General features: G+C 47.5%; 2 protein-coding genes across 2 annotated transcripts; one reads left to right on the forward strand and one right to left on the reverse strand.

Moving 5' to 3' along the window:
• The first annotated feature begins 384 nt into the window (after positions 1 to 384).
• LOC136956717 (E3 ubiquitin-protein ligase UHRF2-like) lies at positions 385 to 15,571 on the forward strand. Its single transcript, XM_067250673.1, has 16 exons — positions 385 to 648; positions 4,699 to 5,121; positions 6,588 to 7,141; positions 9,268 to 9,486; positions 9,703 to 9,812; positions 10,158 to 10,344; positions 10,522 to 10,645; positions 11,328 to 11,435; positions 11,612 to 11,716; positions 11,821 to 11,927; positions 12,002 to 12,164; positions 12,320 to 12,457; positions 12,640 to 12,877; positions 13,141 to 13,292; positions 13,467 to 13,565; positions 13,910 to 15,571. The coding sequence occupies exons 1-16, from the start codon at positions 496 to 498 to the stop codon at positions 14,054 to 14,056; spliced, it is 3,027 nt and encodes a 1,008-aa protein (XP_067106774.1). The 5' UTR covers positions 385 to 495; the 3' UTR covers positions 14,057 to 15,571.
• Positions 15,572 to 17,837: 2,266 nt separating this feature from the next.
• On the reverse strand, positions 17,838 to 21,614 carry oaz1b (ornithine decarboxylase antizyme 1b). Its single transcript, XM_067250761.1, is given in 6 exon segments — positions 17,838 to 18,000; positions 18,459 to 18,544; positions 18,636 to 18,808; positions 19,817 to 19,903; positions 19,905 to 19,956; positions 21,436 to 21,614. Coding segments are annotated over 6 exon segments (657 nt in total). The 5' UTR covers positions 21,561 to 21,614; the 3' UTR covers positions 17,838 to 17,866.
• Between the last annotated feature and the right edge of the window lie 1,696 nt (positions 21,615 to 23,310).

Raw genomic sequence — 23,310 nt, forward strand, 5'->3', positions numbered from 1 at the left:
ATGAAAAACCTATCAACAAAACACATTTCATCACAAAATTGCTAGTTATTTGCCGGTTGGCGGACTTAAATTGCGCATAAGTATAAGACCTAGCCTACAATTTTCATAGCTGGCCGTAAAAATAATTTAAAAGGCATGTATTAGGCCGCTTTCTTTTTACAAATTCAGTTAGTGATCAGAAATGACACCTGCAAAGAGCCACCCTGACAATCACAATATATCAGTAAATCGATCGATTAACGAATCAATCATACGATTTGAGCGGGACTTTCTTGGGACCACCGACGCCTTGACGCCGCGCATGGTTTGACACAGCCACGTGACGGCCCAAAATCAGATTCAAACAAAACGAGTGAACCTCAACGTTCTCCCCTGCAGAGGAAGGCGCAATGGAGCACTGAACACTTTCATATATATCCCCCTTTCCCCAAAACCCCTGGAATTGCTGTAAACATATTTCGGAAATCTTTGTGGTGGTCCTTGGTCAGTGGAAAGATGTGGATTCAGATACGGACCATTGACGGAAAGGAGACACGAACCATAGAGGATCTTTCAAGGCTGACTAGAATTGAGTCTCTACGATTGAAAATACAAGATATCTTCAATGTAAACCCTGAACAGCAACGGCTATTCTATCGGGGCAAGCAGGTAAGCGCACACTATCACTTGTAGAACCATAGCTGTCATTTTTTCAGTTCCACTTTGCAGGAATATGCGATGACCATCCAACGCTCCATCGCCCGGGAGCTTCCTGTTTTGATGGGAATTCGCCAACAGTTCTTGCGCAAGAGCCGTTGGACGCAGTGTGCCAGACAGTGCCATATTCATACGCGGTTGTACACATGTCTTCTAAGCTGTTACATTGTAATAATATTCAGTGTGGTGCGTGCAGTAAGGTCGCGAATGTGGGGGCTTATATACATTTTAGGCTTTTAGAGGGCCAGGAAAATATATATTCATAAAAATTCTGACCCAAACATGGTAGACAAGTTGTTTTTGTATTAATATTATTAGTATTATAATTAGTAGTAGTAGTAGTATTGATAGTAGTATTCTTTTGTGGTCTAGGAGTTATCTCACGCACGTCACTCTGAAGAACAATAGAATGCTGCCTAGGCTTATTCTGATCTTTTTCTAGAGAACAGATCCTCTGGCCCTCTCATTGCCTTTGATAGATTTTCTGCATGAGGAAATTATGAGTTTATTTACGTTGGGAGTATACTTAGCTCCACGTGCCTTCCGATCAACCCCAGTGATGTGCAGTGTTTACACACCCGCGCGCTGCTGGTTTGACCCTCGCGACGTCATTGCATAATGAGCACTGGTTATAGGCTCAATGCTATTGGACAATTGCAAATGATCATGGTATCAATGTTTTGGTACAACTATTTACAATAATAGACACAGATTTTAGATGATTAAGTGGAATTTGTTAACAATAGCCGAAAAGTTCAGCATCTGATGTTAAGCATGACATTCTGTGCTGCAACATGGAGCTTTTTTAGAAATCACTTTAAGTGTATTTCAGAAAACTTATTGGCTATCCAGATGGTGTGACAAAATGAGGTAGAAATGCAAGTGATTTACAAGGCTATTACCATGGACAGATGTTAGCTATACTGAGCCCTCCCCCCCTCTTCCTCCACATCATTTGAAAAAGTTTAACATCACCAAATGGCAGCAGTGGTGAGTGGGTTGAACACTGTTGATGTCCCTGTGACACCCCAGTTACGGTCATGCCTGTGTGTGTGTGTGTGTGTGTGTGTGTGTGTGTCTATGTGCATGTGTGTATGTGAGGGCCTGCCCACCTACTAACAGGCATTCACCTCAGTGATAATAAGTGGTGGGTGTAATTCTCTGTGCCAGCAGACCCCAATTAACTGGTTGATCCCAACACTCCTGTGTGGTGAATATCAAGGTGTTACAACTCAAATAACGAAGAAACTGCCCCATCTGTATACCTGATTTAGTTACAGAGCTAGTCCTCAATTCAACAACCTAACACCAGAACAATGTTTCTTCTGTAAGGCCCAGGGCCTCATGTAGGGCATGTAGCTAGGCTGTATAGTAAGTGGCCTGAAACCAGAAGGTCTAGTTGCTGTTTCATAGATATTGGCCTGGATTTTTGTGACATTTGAATGGACTTTTAGGTCTTTCATGTCATTTCCGTCTAGTTGGTTCGCTTGTTGGGTTTGAACATCGTCGTGAGTGCTCAGGAGTTCAGGTCTGTTTAGACTGATGTGACTTGGTCTTTCCTCTCTAAAGGAGATTCCCTGAAACGTTCTGTCAGAGGAACAGCCGGAGTAAGCTAGATATGGAGAGACCGGGAGAACTGAAGAAGAAGGGGGTGTAGAGCGAATCGCTGAGCCAGTGCCAGTTCTCGCAGTCAGTCAGTCCATCTGAATGGAATCTGCGTATTCGTAGACATTAAGGAGATAGATAGGTGTGTGTGTGGGGGGTAAGCATAGTCTCGTATTCTCGCCAGGCCAGGGGTTTTTCAGTCTTGTGTTGGATTGTGATTACAAATGTGACCTATTTCGGTTTTTCTTCTTTCTCCCTCTCTTTTGGCGGGTGTTAGGGGGAGGGGATGTGGGAGAGACGGGGGGGGGGGGGGGGGCATGGTCTGATTGAGCAGTGTGTTAAGGGTGTGCCCTTTCCAAATCCCATAATTCTCTGTTGCACTACGTGCAAGCTCTGTCTCGCCGAACCCTGTTGTTCGAGAAATGGACACACAAACAAATGGACACAAACACGGCACACACTAGCCTGCTCACACACTCACACAAACAAACAGGCATCGACAACGTAGCCTGTTAAGTAACAGGCACGCTCGATACAGCCATGTCTGTCCGCCATGTTTCCTGTCCGCTGTGATTTCCCAGAAGTGGTGTTAGGTTGCCCTGCGGAGAACAACAGAATGACTCAACGGTCAAGGATTTAATATATTCAGTCAGGAAGTATAGGAGCAGTTCAGTCATTAGGTAAACACTGTATGAGATCGCTTCTGACCTGAGTCAGAGAAGCTACGCTTGCACTGTCTGGAGGTTAGGGTCGAGAGTCTGGGGTATAGAGGTTGGAGCTAGTGGCTAAAGGCTAAGTCTAAAGGATTGAGGTTTCGAGGCTGAAGGCTGGCCTCTAGAGGCTGGAAACTGGGGTAGGGTTTTCCAAGAATTTGATAGAAATAAAATCACCATTCCTCTTTAAAAATGGCTTTACCCCTTGAATTTGATACTTAATAATAATTGCTCATATAATACATAACAACACTACATTAATAGTGTACTCTTTATTACTCTGTTTATAATTGTCCTCATTGTGGAAGCCCCCGCTGCTCCTAAAGCTGCCTGATGAGGAGCTGGTTGCTGAGGTCCTGGGGCTCAAGAAGAGAGATTACAGAAGAGGTAATTGAATCTCAGTGTGCAGGTCCAGCAGCCGGCAGTGAGAGTGGTGTACCATGGGATTTGATGCCAATGACATATCTGAATAATAAGGGTGTTGTAGATATACATTCTAGCCAGAGCAAGTCTCTTTGTCCTGGTTGCCATATGTCTGTCTCTCAGTCTCTCTGTTCATCGATAATGAAGACCTCAGAGCAAAGCTAGACAGACAGGCAGTCAGGCACATGGACATGTGACTGAGGCAACCTGTGTATGTAAATGTGGGAGACAAATCCCCCAAAACGTGGAGGAAGCTAGACGACGCTCTGTCTTGTCGCCAAGCCTCAGAGCTGTTCTCTCTCAGCAACAACAAGGGCAGGAGCGGCGGCCATGTTGGTCTCTCTTCCACGTTGGACTGGAGGGGTTGAGGGCTGGATGTTGTTTGTGGCGTTTGTAACGCTGACTTTGGTTTCCTGCCTCCCTACGTACAGACAGTATTTGCAGTCCGCTGCCAGAGTCCCTATGTATGCGTAGCATCAAATGCTCGGGGGGGGGGGGGGGGGGGGGGGGGGGGGGGGGGGGGCAGAAAGGAGACAGAGGTGGGAAACAGTGGATCGTAAGAATAAGATTAATGGCAACCAAACATTTCTGTGTTTTCTGGGAGGACATACGAGGAGCGAAGGGAAGCAGCCATTTTACTGACATGAAGCATGACTGTGGTAATTTGCTTTTTCACCCGCTGAAAGAGAGGATGGGAGGGGGGGGGGGGTGAAGACAGAGACTGAGATTGTGTGTGTCTGTGGTGTTGGGTGGTTGGAAAGTGGAGGGGTGGTGTAAAAAAGGATGGGGGGTTGCTCTTTATTGGTTGCCATAGCAACCCTGTGCCCCCCCCCCACACACACACACACACTAACACCACCCCCCAGATTTATTTATTCATTTGAGGAACTGTGCATGGGAAGCAATGGTATGACCGATCAGATAAAGTCAAATTTCAACTCAAATCACCAATCTCCGCATTTCTTTCTGGTTTGTTTCTGAGATTCTCGTCCTCGACACAAGAAAGACAAAAACAAGTATAGAACTGTAAATGTATTGTGTGTTCCCTCCACAGGGCAAATAATCGGTGTAGCATTGAACATAGTTATGCAGACTCTGGAGAGATGGAGGCTGGGAAGGAGAGTGGAAAGGTGTTGTAACAGAACACTTGGGTTGTGTACCGTACTGTTCCAGAGTGATACAGGGTTTCTGTGCTTTATTTACCACAGAGACGTCTGCCAGTCTCCAGACTGCCTAACACCTCTCTTCCTGTGTGTTTCAGATGGAAGATGGCCAGACTCTGTTTGACTACAACGTTGGTCTAAACGACATCGTCCAGCTGCTGATCCGTTCCCATGCCGACGCCCCTGACAGCCCCGCCCCCATGGACTGTGATGTAATTGCCTGCAGCTCGGCTCCGCCTGCTCCCCCTGCCGCCATTGCTGCTAACCCCTCCGCGCCTGTTACCACGACAACCATCACCTCGAGCACAGTTGTTGTCATCAATAACAAGAACAGCGACAACAAAAACAACAGCACAAACAAGTTGGACCCGACCCCTCCCACCACCACCACCACCAGCACCAACAGCACCAGTGACACCAGAACCAACAATGGGTCCAAGTCCTCCAGCATCACACTAGACAACCAGCCGTCCACCTCCACGCGCTCGGCACTAGTGGATCCAGGCATCGGCTTGTACAAGGTGAGCCACAGGAACCGGACTGGAGTAGAACCACGACGCCTCCATAAAAAGCTATGCAAATCTGAATTGGATTGGGGTTTTTTTAGCAGATGGTGGCTGCCATTTTGACTGCCATTTATATCCGTTTCACGGTTTTGTTTGTTTGTTTGTTTCGGAATACCACAACCTACTAGCAGACCAGAATACTCTGCAGCCCTATGTTTGCGTAACCGTGGTTACTGGCTAGTAGTGACCCTGTCATACCTGAGGTTTTTAGACTTGGCAGACACCTCTGTTTCCCTGCATGCCACAAGCTCCATCGCCGTAGAGACCAATTTCTAGTTGCCGTGGAGTTTTCAGCTACAGTTGCAGGTCCAGAAATGTCTGCCAGCCTGCCTCCCTCCTACTGACCCCAACAGGCAGGAGCACGATGGTTGTGGTAGAGCGACAGTGTGAAAAAGATTGGGCATACGGTTCAAAGGTTACACGTGTAAACACACCTCCAACTTTGACCCGTTGGTGGCCCTCGAGTGCTCAAGGGGCAGATATGAAACTTGGTGAAAAGGATCAAGGCACTCTCCTCAATGAGTGGGCCAATTCTTTTTTACCATGCGGTTTACCAAACACAAGCAGCGATGCCTGTCTCCTGTCTGTCGCTTTTGCGTTGCGTAGGAAAGTTCCTGTTAGAAACACGTCTAACAATGGGCAGAATGCATAGACCTGTTGTTAAATAGATTAAGCATAAACGTTTATTTATTTGAAACCAATCTGTCTGAACCAGGTTCGAGATATTTAAATCATTGGTAATATTTGGATATTTAGACCACAGCGCTGAGGCATTTCACCCAGAGAATAGAGTTTAGTGGTGCAGCTAGTGACTAGCAGCCATTACACCCACAGGATCGAGAATAACTTTGGTAGATTGCTACGAATTGTTGAGGAGATGCAGTGTTGGCCATGTAGCATGACGGTAACTGATATCTGTTGGATCCTTGACAAGTTTCTTGTGAGTTGGCCTAGTCATCTGGCAAGCAGAGGATGAAGTGGAGGGCTGTACGGAGGGGGTTTACCTAAGCATGTGTGACTTTCTTACAACATGGTGCCCCCAAAGCCAGTGGTTGGGAGTCCAAAAACTGTCAGAAGGCCCAAACAAACTATTTATGTGACATACAAAAATCAAATTGTGGAAGTTAATCATTTCCCTAGTTTTCTTCTGAAGTCAGTCCATGCTTCTCCAGGAGCCTGTTTTGGGCAGTTGACCAAAACAGTGACTACCATAAGTACCTGACCTGCCCTGTCAGCTGGACAATGTCACAATTCTTCATCTTCGTATAAATACCTTCTAAAGTTCCATTGCCAATGGTGTTCCAAACAGCTAGTATTGACTAATCACATTTTTGTTCTCTCTTCATTTAAAGGGGCAGTCCACAAAAACTCCTCACAAACTTTTTCCCTCACTAATGTTTTTCTGTTCCCATCTGTTCCAGATGAACGAGCTGGTGGACTGCCGAGATGTGAGCATCGGCTCCTGGTTTGAGGCCAGCATAGAGAACGTGACGCGTGCTCCTAAGGTGCCCAAGGTCGGCCGCCCCAGCAAAAGGACTAATGGCAAGCTGGAGGCCAACCAGGACAGTAATGGGAACAGTGTTCTGAACTCTGACAGTGGGGCCTCCACCTCTCAAACAGACTGTACAACTGCAGCAGCTCCAGCTTCGGTTTTGGCCCCAACCTCAACCCCAACAGCAACCCCATATTCAACCCCAGCTCCAGCCTCAACCCCAACAACAACCCCATATTCAATCCCAGCTCCAGCCTCAACCCCAACAACAACCCCATATTCAACCCCAGCTCCAGCCTCAACCCCAACAGCAACCCCATCTTCAACCCCAGCACCCGTCTCGCCCCCTGGTCCAGCCTCAGCCCCAGCCTCAGCCCCAGCCTCAGCCCCAGACACGGACACTATGGCCACAGGCTCAACTCCACCCTCAACCCCAGCTAAAGCCAGAGAGGAGGATGTCATCTATCATATCAAATATGAAGAGTAAGTGTCCAGGGAGAGGGAGGGGACATCAACCTCTATGGTTAGGATATAGCATATGTCTTATTGATTGGGGTAAAGATATAAGACAACTGCAAAATTGTTCAAATATTTGACATTTAGGTTCAGGTTCACGACTAGTTTAGCTGTACACAAGAAAAGTGTGCGTCTTTGTATATCATTAGCACATGTTGCGGACGAGGCACAACTACAATCTCACATCTGTGAGTAATTAACGTAACCATTTTTGGGGTGGGTTATGGTGTCTTGCTCGCGCCCAATTAAGCAGAAACAATCCCATATTTCGGGTGGCAAAACCTTACAATGAGAGCCCAGTGCTTTGCGTGCGGATGAAGCAGATTGTGTATGTTTGTCTGTGGGGGGGTGGGGGACTAGTTTGAAACCACATGCTTTAGTTGTCCTCCCTGTAGCTGGTGGGGGGCTGGTGGTGTAGCGGGTAAACAGGACTTGAGCTACGATTAGGATTCGACCCTCTCTCGTTCTCGCTACCGTCTTGATATCTTTTTTAGCTCTTTCTTCCTGCCCCTTTTTCCTCATTTTCTCCGTCAAATTCATTCAGAGGCGGCCGTTTCCACGGCAACCGTGGCAGTTCTCTCCACGGAGTGTTGCCCTGTTCCTCTCTTCTCCTCTGCCGCTCTAATTGCCGCCGCCTCCGAAAAATAAAAAATGCAGTCGTCGCCGGTGGTGAGCGAACTGTGTGCGCACACACACACACACGCTCTTTGTCAGACTGTGGAAGCTACGTTTTGCCCGTCTCCAACCATCCGCCATGTTCTGGCTTGATGAAGAATTTGGCTTTTTTTTTACTGATGACCTTGAGCTTTTTTCTCTCTCATTTCCTCCTTGTTGCTGACTGGCCCTCCCTCCTCCTTTGCTTCTCTGTGAGGTGCAGTTACTTGTTGGCTTTGTGTGGTGCTTCTGGTTGTCTTTGGCTCCCCTATAGCCTACACACACTGCCCCACAGCCTCCGAACCCAGCTTCTTGTCAGCCTCACAACCCTGGCCCACAGAGAACCTTGTTTGTTTGGCCAGGGGGGGGGGGGGGGGTTCCCAGCCCTCTGCTCTCACAGGCAGGAACAGCCTTGAGAGCATTAACCCACAGATAACGGAATGCTGAAATGTAAAAGAAGATTTCGCACCTGTCATTCTGGAAGAAGCACAGTTGGTATTCATTGTATTGGTTCACACGTTCAGCATTTTTTATACATTGTTCTGAAAGTGATGTTTATATTATATTGTGATATTTGTGAGAATTTGAATGAAGCTTGTCAGACTCCTCAAAGTTCATGCATCTCCAGAATACCCACATTATATAAAAATGCATGAAGGAACAGTACACTTAGTCAAGGAAGGATGCTGCTTTTCATGAACGTAGCTTCTTCTACAGACAGTTAAAGGGATGCCAGGTCACACATGCTGCAACATGTTCATTGCCTTCAGAGCTGTGAGCTATGAGACACGGTTACGGTGACACAAGACACAAGAGCAGGAGGTGGAGACAGTTTGGTCACGCTGCCCCCTGTGGTGTGGAGCACTAATTACATCGAGTCACACCAGGCAGCTGGCAGCTGTTAAGGCTTTACTGACGGACCATGCCTCTGCTCTTATCTCCTCTCCTCCCCCTCTCTCTGTCCTGTCTGTCCTCTCACTGTCCTGTCTGTCCTCTCCCTGTCCTCTCTCTCCTCCCCCTCTCTCTGTCCTGTCTGTCCTCTCTCTGTCCTGTCTGTCCTCTCACTGTCCTGTCTGTCCTCTCCCTGTCCTCTCTCTCCTCTCTCTGTCCTGTCTGTCCTCTCTCTGTCCTGTCTGTCCTCTCTCTGTCCTGTCTGTCCTCTCACTGTCCTGTCTGTCCTCTCTCTGTCCTGTCTGTCCTCTCTCTGTCCTGTCTGTCCTCTCTCTGTCCTGTCTGTCCTCTCTCTGTCCTGTCTGTCCTCTCTCTGTCCTGTCTGTCCTCTCTCTGTCCTGTCTGTCCTCTCACTGTCCTGTCGGTCCTCTCTCTGTCCTGTCTGTCCTTTCTGCCCTCTCTCTCTCCTCGCCCTCTCTCTGTCCTGTCTCTCTCTGTCTGACTGAGACCTGACAGACAGTGACGATGTTGATGACTGTCCTCCTCAGCTACCCTGAGAACGGCGTGGTGGAGATGCGGCCGCCCAACGTGCGTCCCCGGGCGCGCACCCTGCTGAAGTGGGACCAGCTCGCCGTGGGTCTGGTCGTCATGGTGAACTACAACATGGAGACACCGGAGGAGAGGGGCTTCTGGTTCGATGCCGAGATCACGGCGCTCCACGAGATCTCCAGAACCAACAAAGAGCTGCGCGTCAAGATACTGCTGGGGTAAGAGAAGCGGAAGGGAGGGGAGGAAGGGAGGGGAGGAAGAGGAGGAGAACAAGTGAGAGGAATAGGAGAGGGCTGTGAGATGAGAAGGGAGAGTAGGAAGTAAGCTTGTAGACTCAGTAGAGTGAGGGAGTGAGAGAGACATCTTGCTGTCAATTGTTTAAAAAGAACAACTCCCTTTCTCCCCCCCCCCCTCGTCCACTTCCTCTCCCCCAGAGGACCTGGTGATGTCATCGGCGACTGTAAGGTCCTCTTCCTGGATGAGGTGTACCAGGTGGAGAAATCTGGAGCCCCACCCCTCTCTGCAGCTGATGGACAGTTCAAACGTACGCCTCCGGCCAATTACACCAAGCTCCACCGAGCTCAGCTCCAGTCAGAGCCCCGGTCCAACCCACTCACCAATCCAGCCAATCACTTTCCGAATTGGGATACACCAGCCAATGGCAGTTAGAATAGGAGCCCCCATAGCCTGGCCTTTTTTTAAAAACTTTTTGTCCCATCTATTTGAGTAGTGTTTGGAAACTGGATGTTGCCCTTGATCCTGTGTACGTGTGTGTTTTTACACGTGTGTGTGTGTCTACGTATCTGTTTGCGTGCGTGCGTGTGTGTTTCCTGTCTGTGTGCCTGCGTATCTGTGTGTGTGTGTACGTCCCGTGTGCGGTGGCATCCAGGGAAGAGCGGGCCGGAGTGCAAGCACTGCAAGGCGGACCCGGAGTCCGAGTGCCGCTTCTGCTCCTGCTGCGTGTGCGGAGGGAAGCAGGACGCCAACATGCAGCTGCTGTGTGACGAGTGCAACATGGCCTTCCACATCTACTGCCTCAACCCTCCCCTGGCCTCCATACCCGACGAGGAGGACTGGTCAGCGGACACAAACGCACTCGCGTACACACACACACACACAGGCGTGTGCCCTCATGTCAACGCAGTGCGCACACAAGCAAACACACTCGCACCCTCGTTCAGCCGTACGCCAAAAGCATGACTTGAACCTCTGTTAGATGTCAATGTTAATGTGTGTGTGTGTTCATCTGGCAGGTACTGCCCTACCTGTAAGAACGACACCAGCGAGGTGGTCAAGGCTGGAGAGAAGCTGAAGGCCAGTAAGAAGAAAGCCAAGATGCCCTCAGCCCACACTGAGAGTCAGAGAGACTGGGGAAAGGTCAGACACACAGACATCCACACACACAGATATCTACACACACACACACACAGACATCCACACACACAGATATCTACACACACACACACAGACATCCACACACACAGATATCTACACACACACACAGACATCCACACACACAGATATCTACACACACACACACACACACACACACACACACCCTCCACACGGGCAGAGTGATGTAGATTCGCTCCCTTTTGGTCTGACTATGCACTGATTATAAACTGCTTCCATCTCCTGCTGGGCTGTACCACGGTGTGTGTGTGTGTGTGTGTGTGTGAGAGAGTGCGTGTGGCAATGCTATTAACAATCACTCAGCGGAGTTCAGAGTTTTCTCAGAGCAGTGAGGAGAAAGGCTGTTGTTTTCCAGAAGGAAAACTGCCAACTTCAGCATCTCGTCAAACGTCCAGTCTGACTCAGAGTGCTGCCACATCTGGCTTTGATAGAGGCCACTGACTCACGAGTTGTAAAGGAAGTGTAAAATGGAGAGGATTTTTTTGAGAGGAGGGGGCGGGGGGTGTGTTAACTGTAAATGACAGTACCACTTCATTTTGAGGGCCCCCTCACACATACATATGTCTTGTATACATGCCATATGACCTAGGCCTGGCCCTTCGGTACTGCGTACTGTGTTGATGAGGATGTATGGGTGCTGTTTCAGGGTATGGCCTGCGTGGGGCGCACTAAGGAGTGCACCATCGTCCCCTCCAACCACTATGGGCCCGTACCTGGGGTTCCTGTGGGAACCACCTGGAAGTTCCGTGTTCAGGTGAGCAAATGAGAGCCCTGTTCATCCCCTCTCATACTTGATATGGACCTGCTTCTTTCTTCAGTCAACTCGTCATCAATGCCCCTCCTCTCTCTCTCTCTCTCTCTCTCTCTGTGTCTCTCTCTCTCTCTCTCTCTCTCTCTCTCTCCACTCCCCCACCCCCTACCTGGGTCCAGGTGAGTGAGGCGGGCGTCCACAGACCCCACGTGGGCGGTATCCACGGACGTAGTAATGACGGTTCCTATTCGCTGGTGTTGGCTGGGGGTTTTGAGGATGAGGTGGTAGGTTGTGCTGTCTCTCTCTCAATCTCTCTCTTCCTTAATTCCGAATGGATTCAAGCAAGCAGAAAAGGTTTATCGTGCGCGTGTGTGTGTGTGTGTCCCAGGACAGGGGAGATGAGTTCACCTACACAGGGAGTGGGGGTCGCGACCTGTCAGGGAACAAACGTATAGGGGAGCATTCCTTCGACCAGACCCTCACACACATGAACAGGTATTGTACCGCCCGACCGACCCCATATTCACTTCTATTTTCGGACCCTTGACCTGTGACCCCCTGCCCCGCAGGGCGTTGGCTCTGAACTGCGACGCACCGCTGAACGACAAGGACGGGGCGGAGTCGAGGAACTGGCGCGCTGGAAAGCCGGTCAGGGTGATCCGCAGCTCCAAGGGTCGACGCATCAGCAAGTATGCCCCCGAGGAGGGCAACCGCTACGACGGGATCTACAAGGTGAGGCAGCAAGGACACTGTAAGGGGGGCGCACTTGATTTATGTCATCCATGTCGGGTGCGCTTGATTGAATTTCCCCAATGAAATTGAATCAGTGGGCAGGTCCTGTAAGTGCTTAATGTGTGTGTGTGTTTGTGTGTGTGCACGTCTGTCAGGTGGTAAAGTACTGGCCGGAGATTGGAAAGTGCGGTTTCCTGGTGTGGCGTTACTTGCTGAGGCGTGACGACCTAGAACCCGCCCCCTGGACGCCGGAGGGTCTGGAGCGAATCAAGAAGCTGGGCCTGGCTGTGCAGGTGAGCAGCGAAGGAGCCTCATTGGCTCACCCTGGTGGTGGATACTGATCTCTGTTAGGCTGGATCTGGAATTGCTCATCTCAACTCTCTGATTGGCCGTCTTTGTTGTTGGCTGCTCATCTCTGGCCGTTGATTGGCTGTACGCATGAGCGAGTCCTGTGGCTGATTGGCTGTTTCTGTAGTATCCGCCAGGCTACCTGGAAGCCATGGCCAACAAGACCAAGAAGGAGGCCAGTGTCCGGGGGGGCAGCTCCACACGAGGCAAACGACACGCAGGGCGGGGCCGGCCTCGGATACACCCCAGGAAGAAGGTGAAGGAGGAGGAGGAGGAGGAGGAGGAGGAAGAGGAGGAGAAGCCGGCAGCCAAGCAGGAGGAGGGCCCTCAGAGTAACGGCAGTCAGAAAGAACCCAAAGCCCCAGGTAGGTGGGACGACAGCGGCCGGGATCCATCTTGTCTACGCTCTTGAGAGTTGGTCCTTCCTTCCTGGATATCTGGGCACAGCTGTGAAGCCCGCTGTGACACTGATTGTAGGAAGGGCTGCACCGCCGACGTCTGACTTGATGAACTCGGGACTCGGGACAAGTCCACTGTGTGTCAATGAATAGAATCTTTCTCCGAAACCCCTTCTCGATTCCTGACGTGTGGCCTTTGCTGTTGGCCTGTGTGTGTGTGTGTGTGGCAGACGTGTGCGTGGCTGCTGTGGAGCCGCCAGCGAAGCGTGTGCGCGTCGAGGAGGCCTTCCAGCTCTCTGAGAGGCAGCAGGAGCTCATCAAGGAGGACACGCCCAACAAGAAAGTCTGGGACGAGGCCCTCAACTTCCTGGGGGAGGGGCCTGTACGACACATTAACGGCAACAATAAAAGGAATCATGACGAGAACGTCAACATGGCACCGAATCCCAATGGATTAGTGTGGTGTGTACATGGTAACAGTGACTCCATCTTCAATAGTTGTCCCTCTTGTCTCCCCCCCCCCCACCTCCCTCCATCTTCCTCTCTCTCCGTCTAGAACTTCCTGAGGAAGGTGGAGCAGACCTTTATGTGTGTGTGCTGCCAGGAGCTGGCCTTTCAGCCAATCACCACTGTCTGTACCCACAACGTCTGCAAGGTATGTGTGTGGGCCCTCCCAAGACATTCCTCCAAGGGCATTTTATGAGTCAACTGAGCACATTTAAACTCATAATTACCATTATTAACCTACTCGCTTCTCTCTCCCTCCCTCTCTGTCCTCCACTACCTCTCTCTCTCGCTCCCCTGCTATCTCTTCCTCTCTTTCTCTCGCTCTCCCCTGCTATCTCTTCCTCTCTTTCTCTCTCTCCCCTATCTCTTCCTCTCTTTTTCTCTCTCCCCTGCTATATCTTTCTCTCCATTCCTCTTTCTCTTCCTCTCTCTCTCTCTCTGTTTCCTATCTCTTTTTCTCTCTCATCCTCCCCACCCTGTCCTGGTCTTCAGAGCTGTTTGCAGAGGTCGTTCCGGGCGGAGGTGTATAGTTGTCCCGCCTGTCGTCATGACCTGGGGAAGGACTACATCATGGTCCTCAATAAAACACTACAGAGACTGCTGGACCAGTTCTTCCCCGGATACAGCAAAGGCCGATGAGACCCACACACACACACACACATTAGTATGCACCCGCGCTGAAACATTCTGTATATGTTCATGTATACATTGGTACATCTAGATGCATACACACACACACACATGCGCACACACACGCAAACAAACCCTCCATTGGTGCCGGACAGTAAGGGCCGATCCTGTCTGTTGAACTCTGTTGGACTGTCCTTGTTAACTTCACCAGCCGAACACATGAATCTCAAGTCCTAAAACAATAACCACCCGCACACACAAACCCCTTTCTAATCCTCTCACACCCCTCAGTGAACTCAACCCTCCAGTGAGTATCCCCCTCCCAGCCCCGAGTAGCGCTGCGGCCGCTCTCCTGACACCTCCCTCGGTGCCCCAGGTCCCGCCATCTCGCCCCTCCTGCCCTGCCCCACCCAGGCTGTCTCAGAGTGGAGCCTGCTGGGTCGCCCTGGGGTGTCATGGAGAGATTCCTCCAGGATCCTCCAGGGGTCAGTGTTGGCCTTAGCTCCATCTCTCAACAGGATTAGAATTATGAAGGATTTATGAACCAGGTTTGAACCAGGCTATGACACTCACTACTCATTTTAATTGAACAATAATTGAAAAGGCAATCAAGGACTTAATCCCCCTGAACTGGTCAGATTGAAAATGTAATTGACCTTTAGTTTTGGGTGCAGCAGAGAGGATGCTAATGCTAGCTGTGCTATTGTTGTAAGGACAGGTCCTATGTGTTACCACACGTGTTGGCTAACTGCACACACTAGCTATACAAGCTAACCCATTCCTTCATTTGTCCAGATCCAGACAGCTCATTTCAAGATGTTCATACCCTTGCACCCCTCTCCCGCTTAATTTGTTTGTTTGTGGTGATGTCCTCTACTTTCAAATCAATTCAGGATTCTTTTACAAAGACATGCAAGTTATGCTATGGACTCTGCAGCAGCCAACTGTGATGTAGCTACTTAACACTCCTTTCCTTCTATCCTTCCTTCTTCTTCCCGTCCTTCCTCCCCATCCTCCCTTCGGTCCTTCCTTAAACTCTCCCTTCCTCCTGCCCGCCTCTTAAAACGCTTAAATACCGGTCAGAAAATATGTTCCTTTCAGCCTCAACTGGCAAACTGATAGTCTGCTTTTCTCTGTGAACTGTGCTCAGTCCTCTCTCTCCTCTCCCCCCCCCGCGTGGGCTACAGTCCCTCTGTACAGTACAGTTCTAGATGTTGTGTGGACGCTCTGCTTCAGCTTACGTGTTGTTGTGTTCTATGTTTCTATTGCACTTACTGACAAAAAGAGATGTTGGAAAAATAATAAAAAAGTCACATCTAATTTTACTCTAATGCTTTACTCAAAAGTATGCCATTTCAGTTTAGTTGCCTACTCCATATTCTAATCATTAGTTATTTTTTATGTGGCAACCTTTTACTTTAGCTGCTGTGACAGCTTGAAGAGTTTCATTGCTTAATATTGTGATCTGAAATTTTATACATGGTATGATAATACTTCATATGTACCTATTAAATATTTTGATTCCAAAAAGCGGGTCTGCCTTTCAAATCTGTTTATTTACATTGTTAGTTATGATGGACACTCCACACTATGTGGAGCTGTTTTCTCACGTTCTCACACACACTTTTTTTTTACCATCAGATCCTCTTTCTCTTGTCTCCTACTCACCCTCTCACATTCACGTACAATCGTATTCACACCACTCATTCTACACAACTTCTCCACCTCAAACACATCAACATCAAGTACCTGTTGAAGCTGGATTCTGTTGTGGTGTTCCATGGTTGCTAAGGCTGCCATGGTGAGAACGGGGCAGATTATTCGGCTGGAGGTTGACTTGGCAGACGTGTGTGTGTGTGTAACACGCTGGACACACACATCTGTGTGAGTCAGAATTACACAGAGGACAGGGGAGAGTTCAAGTTGATTTGTTTCAGCCACAGCGTCTGTTTGTCTCGCGGTCTAACTCAGACTCTCGGTACAGACGTGAAAGATGACCCACAGGAGAGTGTTTCTACAATCTAGTACACTCACAGGGTCTGAGGTCAACAGAACAGTCAACCAGTTGGGAAACTGAGGTATATGGAGTAGGCTTTAGTGGCATACCCTCCATCCCTTAAAAACAGGAAGTTGCCTAAGATCACCCACGAGAAAATGGTGAAGATGTTTGAGGGGAAGTCCTGCTTCTTGACATCAGTATCCTCTGGTCTCTGCGGAGAAGAGACCCCTGGTGGTGAGAATTAAATCCTGTTTTCAATCCCCCAGTCTGGTAACTGACCTATTTCACAAGCCAGTGAATGTTGCGGGAGAATCTTCCAGTCTGTCACTTCCATCACTTGTTGCTCTTGATGGACAGCTTGAGACTGACTCTAATCAGCAGCTGATGATTGATCCTCTTGATCAGTTAAATGGGTTGTCAGTCACAACTGGGCCTTACAGCTGGGTGGTTCTCCGGAAACAGGGTTAGAAGCACCAACTCATTTAGCAATGCTTAACCTTCACTGTGATTTTGAAATGTTTATTGTGCCTCATTGCAGTTGTAACAGTCCAACCCCCCCCCCCCCTCTCTCTCTTGTCCCCCCCCTTGTCCCAGTCAGAGTGGAGGTCTTCCCCCTCAATGTGTTTTGATCAGAAGAGGTCACCCATCTCTAACACGGCTTAACCCGTCTCTGCATACCCAAAGCAACCAGTCATTCCCACACTGAACACCATAAACATCCATACAGCATGTGTGTGTAGTAAAGCTTTCACTTGGATGGTTTACTTTTCAGATTTTTATTATCACAGAAGCACAACAGGTACCACTATGCAGGTGAACATCAATATGAAAAACAGAAACTGTATTTTTAAAGGAATGCTAGTCCAAAATCTGATCAGAACATCACAGCAATAGTTGTATTTCTCAACAAAAACAAAGAAAAGCTGATGCTACTACAATGTCAGGTATGTGACAAGAAAAAAGCTAAATGAACCCACTTTGGATCTTCCCAACTTACATATATATATGTAAGTATATATTTTCTTTTAGCTTTGTACCAAATTCAACCCCTTTATGATTATATAATTAATTCAAATTGAAGAACCCTAACAGTGAAACAACAGCATTCACCTGTGCCCTCTGACTCACTCTGATAAACTAGGGTCAACAACCAGCTATAAAGTACCAAATATTGGGTATGTTGCTGAAAAACAATTAACAAATACTCATATCACAATAACCATGTTTTATGCCTATGAAAAACGATATTAGCGCTCATTATCAAATTGATTCCATTAGAACACCGGTTAATCTAAAATTAGGGGAGGGGCTCTTTTGACAAAAGTTTTTAGCCAATGAAATTTAAGCTGGAGTACCCATGCGTAAACCTGATGACCTTGTTGTACATTCAAGAAATAAAGAAAACATCCTCCTCTGTCTTTCATCAAAAACAAACTAAAATCTCGGAATAACAAATGAAACAAACAAAACAAGACAATGATTGGTAGATATGAGAATTGCAATATGCTCATAAGTCAAAAACAACAGCTCCCTCTATTTAACTGTCTGAAAGATACCAATAACCTAGAATAACAGCCAAATCAACAGATAAGAGACAGATCCAGCCACACATGAAAACAGAATAACACGGCAGTCTAAACTAGTCCTGGGAAAGAAAAGCAGAGAGGGATGTTTAAGCACTTGGGTCGGGAGGAGAGGCGGGAGCTTTGGGGTGGTTAAATGTCGGGGTGGTTGGTGTCTAGATATGGGGAGCCAATAGGGGATGGGGGCAGTGAAGGTAGGATGAGGGAGGGAGGGGGGGGGGGGGGGTCGCCAGGTTTCTACTCCTCGTCAGAGGAGGAGTCCCTGTCGAAAGTGTAGGCCATGAAGAGGACGTCGGGGCGCGGTGGGACAAGGGCGTGGCCAGGTTTCACCATCTCAAAGCCCAGGAAGCTGAACGTACGCAACAGCTTGGCTACAGGAAGAGAGACAAAAGGACATTGTTCCATACTGCTACACCTCAACACTGTTGCATGCTATGGCATTGTAGCATACTGCTACACTCCTATTGCTACATTGTTATATACTACTGTACAATAACACATTACTAGTCTGTTAAATACGATGACGCTGTTGCATACCGCGGCAGTTACACAACACTACAGATGCCAGCTACTACTAATTTACTGACAGATGCCCATCTGGGACAGGAGGGAAAAACGTCATGTCACCGCAGCTTGGTTAAGAGTAGGGAAGCGAGAAGCACACTTATGTAAGATCTGTTCACACAGGCTCAACTGGAGGCAGAGGAAACAGGGAAATACACAGAGGCCTAAATATAAGCATCACAATAGGACTTCCTCCTCTGGGTCTTTATAGTGAACGTGAAATGAGGTGGGTCGGATGGGCGTTTGCGGACTAAAGGGCCGGTACCTCTGTCATCTCGGGTCTTGTAGAAGCAGACAAAGACGCTGACAACTTTCAGGTGTTCTTCAGCGTACTCCAGGAGAGCTGCAAAACTGGAGGAGAGAAGAAGACACGAGCGGGAAGATGACAGGACTGAAAAGAAGACGTTCACACACAAGCTTAGGAGAGGGAACAAACACACACCTCTCCTTACTGCCCTCAGGGAGAGGTTCCAGAGGGATCTCCACGTACAGGGCGCTGCCACTCAGCACCGCGGCCCACTGGACCACCCTGGAAGCTGTGGGCCGGCTCTGGAAGTGGAGTATCCCGGGCCGACCGCTCCCCGGAGGCTCCTCCCACACCGTCAACTTCCTGTCCTGGGAAAAAGTCAAAACGGACATTTAAAACGTGGGAATGAAAAACAAGGAAAATGGCTAGATGTTTACACCATGGAGGCATCAGGTAAACTAAAACTAAAACTCAGTGACCCTGGAAAAAAACAAAAAACAGGTCGAACGATATATAGCCAAAGTTCGGATTAGGCAGAACTACCAGCTTGAGAATGTGCGCCTGAGGCTTCAGTCCACCAGCTAACCTGTCACCGACATGTGTGCCTGAGGACTCCCAACAGAAGGGAGAGAGACAGGACGGGCGCACCTCCATTCTCAATAGTGGTCTCCTTCCCAAGCCTCCTCTTGTACTCACTGGTCCGACACAGCCCAAGGAGTTAACACAATGTTCAGGAGGGTTTCAGATTCCACATTCCTGTCCAATTTAGCCCCGTTAGCGTCTGCGGACATGGGGCATGGGGGCACGACGCCATCGACACCCCACCCATCCGATACATCAAAACAAAAGTCGACTCTGTAAACGAGGAAGCGAACGGGGAGGCCATGTGACAGGATGTGGTTTTGGCAGGACCGCCAGAGATCCTGTCTCCGCTTCCTGCTCTGCTGGTTTGTTTTGAACACTGCTCAGTGGCGAACAATAACAATAACACAGAGGCCCGGCGCTGCCGTTTGTGTGGGAGCTGTCGTTAGCTTCCAGGCATATTGTTGTCGGCCATGGGGAAACTTCGGAGGGGGGGGGTTCTCATGCGCTTGGCTCAACTGTGGGTTAGGGTGCCTGCGTGCACATTCAGCTCAAACAACACTACTCCGCCCGGAGAGTTCACAAACTTTTTTTTATGCTCGGAGGGAAGAAAAAAACAACAACAATCTGCTGAAGATGAGAAATTCGGCACTCTGTATCCATACACGTCTCTGGACGCGTTCTACGTGAGGTGTTTTGTAAATGCGTGTGAACGCGCATCTTAGTTTTGCCAGCTTTTCTCTGCGAGTGTCCGAGTGCATCAGTGTGTGGGGGGAAGGGGGTGTGGAACTCACTGCGTAAAGTGTCCGAGCTGAAGGAGTGTGATCCCGTTGACCATTCCCTCGCCCACCTGGGATCTTCAGAGGTGGGAGAGGGTCATCAGGAGCACGACAGAGGCACCGGACCCAGGGTACTACTGCAGTGGAGGGACAGGCTGAACACACAAGAACACCGTTTAAGAGACACAAATAACACCGTTAAACATACAAATAACACACAATAACACACAGCAAAGTTCGACAGATTCAAACACAACAAAGTCAGAGAAGTAATTATTACATAGAAGTATTGGTATAAAGAAATTGTAGAAAGATTGGTAGCTACAAGCAACACTCACAGTTAGAAACACACAAAACAAACTGCTAGATACATACGAATAAATGTCAGACAGATACAGCGCGATGTAAATAATTTAGGCAAGAAAGGGGAACGAATTAACCTTCCATGCGCAAAGGTGAGTGGTTTCAATGCGGCTGTAATGTGCGGCGCAGCGCTCAAACTAACCAGGGGTTGCGTAACAACCTTGGAATTTGACGCGTCTGCGTTTCAGGGCTGGAATGTAATAGGGCGGCCTTCACTGACCCGACTAACAAGCAAATATGTTTAGGGACGGACGGACCAACTGGCAAATACATAACGCGCATGCAAAACAAAACTGGTCATATCTCATATCTGGTCCAATTTCCGAAACAGTCTGAAGTATTTATTTAACCAACAATAGTGTCCCTGCATGCATTGTTGATTTAAAGCTTTTGAATAATGATTAAATTAAGAATTTAACTGCCCGCATCGTCGATCAATATTTTGCTGATCAAGAATAGGCAAGTAACCATCTGTAATTTAGTGAAGATTGCAGAAGTGACACAAAAATGCCACATATGCCCATTTGTTACAGTTCTGCAACGTATGTCACCCTCAGATGTTGGTTACGGTTGTACAGTAACGGTAGTTGACATCACCAGGAAAGACCAACGGTACTCGTAATAGTGACTCTCTGGCAAAGCCTGCTCAATATCAATTGGTCAACAATATTGAGAAGGGATGTTGAAATGTTAGCAGTAAGCGTGTAGAAGCTTTCAGAAGATAGACATGAAGTAGGTAATCTTCCCTAGTACTGTAGAAAATCTCGGGCCTTTACATTTAAGATGCTAGCTATACAGCAACTGGACAATTAGCGATTGATAGATAGATGGCATTCCTGTGTATCATTAAAAAATATATTGTATCCCGCATCTCTTAAATGATATCAACGTATGCAGATGCCTGTAAAAATAAAAATAAAGAATAAATTGCAAACTTCCGATCTACAGAGTAGCAGAAATAATTATCATAAGCAGTGTTGAAAGTGACGTAGCTAGTGCAAGCTATCCAGCTAGCATCAAGCTACGGAAGATGGTAAGTTATTTAATGATTAAAACGATTCCGATTACATCTGTACCATATCCGAATGTCTATTTTGAAGATAAAAACACCGCCTCGATATCAAATACGCAACCATTGATTGTACAACGTATAACGTTTGCTATATTTGGGATCCCCAACCGCACTGAAAAACACCCCTCCCCCACTGGTACAGTAACTGGCTAGCTAGCTAGCCACTTGTCAGGTGGCTATTTTTTCCGTCTTCACTTACTTGCCAATCATGTCACAAATACTACTACTTAAATCCGCCATTGTAGTAATATACTGCTGTTTTCCTTCTTTTTCGCGAGCAAAGCAATGACTGTTTAGGATCCGCTGGAGGTTGGATTTTACCATCCGGCCTCGGAGAGAGACACGACGGGCTGACTTATCGCTGCTATGGTCGGCAGACGAATAAACCAACGGTGTATCTGCACAGCAGCAAGTATCCGGGCAGAGAGTCTAGAAGTTAATCAAGATAGTCCATTGGTCATTTGAAGGGAAGTAGCTAAAACCCCTTTCAATGATTTCCAGAAACGTATTTTTATTTAACCCGAGCATATGAGGCATGATGGAATTTTGAATGGAAAACAATAAACAGATTGGGTATAATAATAATAATACATTGTGAGACACGTCAAAGGGAACTATGTCTGCAAGAAATAAACATAGCAGCCTATACAAATTTATGGCTACCATTAGCAAGACATCCTTCTATACTTTTTCTTATGTGCTTACTATTATTTATGTTTTATTTTTATTTTTCAAACGTTCGAATCAATTTAGAAAATGTGTTGAAATATGAAAGATAGGTGAGACAGAGCGCAAATGTTAGCATGTACTATCAAAACCAATGGAAGAGCTCAGTCCTCGCCCGCATATTTTTCGCGGGATGAAGACATTCTCGAACGCTTGTCAACCATCTTGGTAGTAACATGAGAAAAACAACTGATACGTACGGAGGTGAAGATACGTGGGGGCGTCTAGTGGAAAAATACCAAGGCCAGTCGAACTAACAACAAAGGACAGTTGGGTTGAGGTTGTTCACAACAAGCAAAAAGTTGACTTTTTTTCTGTGCAGGACCCAATGAGGCATATATCTTGCAATTACTTAATTACAAAATTGTGATAAATCATAAAGACTGAATGCAATCGAGATTAATCTTAACAAAATGTGTACATAATCAGAATCATTTGCATGACTAACTGAATATTGTAATGCACATTGACATAGGAACTTTAACGCTACAAATGGCAGTGCTCATTTTGGACCCTTCTTAATACGTTATCCCAGACTGACCATCCAGACCAACGTTTAACCCACAAACTAACCCTAACGTTAGACCAATACCTAACTTCACTCCATCGAACTCAGGACCCTAGGACGAACCATTTAATAGGTCATGAAGCGTTTGAAAAAAGTTTTGCATTGTGTTGTTTGGTTATTCATCAGGGTTCATACATCAGTAGCTATTGTGTTTACAGTGTCACTGTTCACAGTATGGTAGTTCACAGTACACTTTTTTAGCTAATCAATCTATCCATATCCCAAATCTAAAAGCCAAAACATATAGCAGTGTTAGTCCCATGCAATATTTATGTTTTGGCACTTAAACCTAAACAGAATCTAAGTTGGTGCAATGTGTTCACGCAAGTTACATTTAACTGTACTATGTATCTGTAACCACTAGATGTCAGCCTTGCATCATAAACATGTCATCAGTATGTTTTCCACTGCAGCTAAAATAAAGTATACAGTATTTTCTCTTAATGTAATGGTTAATTATTATTAAACCCCAAAACGGTCTGTGTCAAATACCTGCTTTTGTGACTAGTGGGGATATGGAGGTGGGTTCAGATTTGGATATGGAGGTGGGTTCAGATTTGGATATGGAGGTGTATAGAGTTCAGGTGGGGGTCTGTGGTCACTCAGCCAGAGCCTACCGGGCTGAAATGATCATTGAATCAGAAAGCTGGATGTTAGCATCACTGTAGCGTCTCTTCTGAAGTTGTAACAAACTGTAAATGTGGTGTTGTAGAGATCTAACGTGAGCCTGTCTGCATCTACAGCAGAGGAAACCCACTAGGCTTCATTTGCATATTTGTT

Source organism: Osmerus mordax, chromosome 14, assembly GCF_038355195.1.
Source record: "Osmerus mordax isolate fOsmMor3 chromosome 14, fOsmMor3.pri, whole genome shotgun sequence".
Classification (NCBI taxonomy): Eukaryota; Metazoa; Chordata; class Actinopteri; order Osmeriformes; family Osmeridae; genus Osmerus; species Osmerus mordax.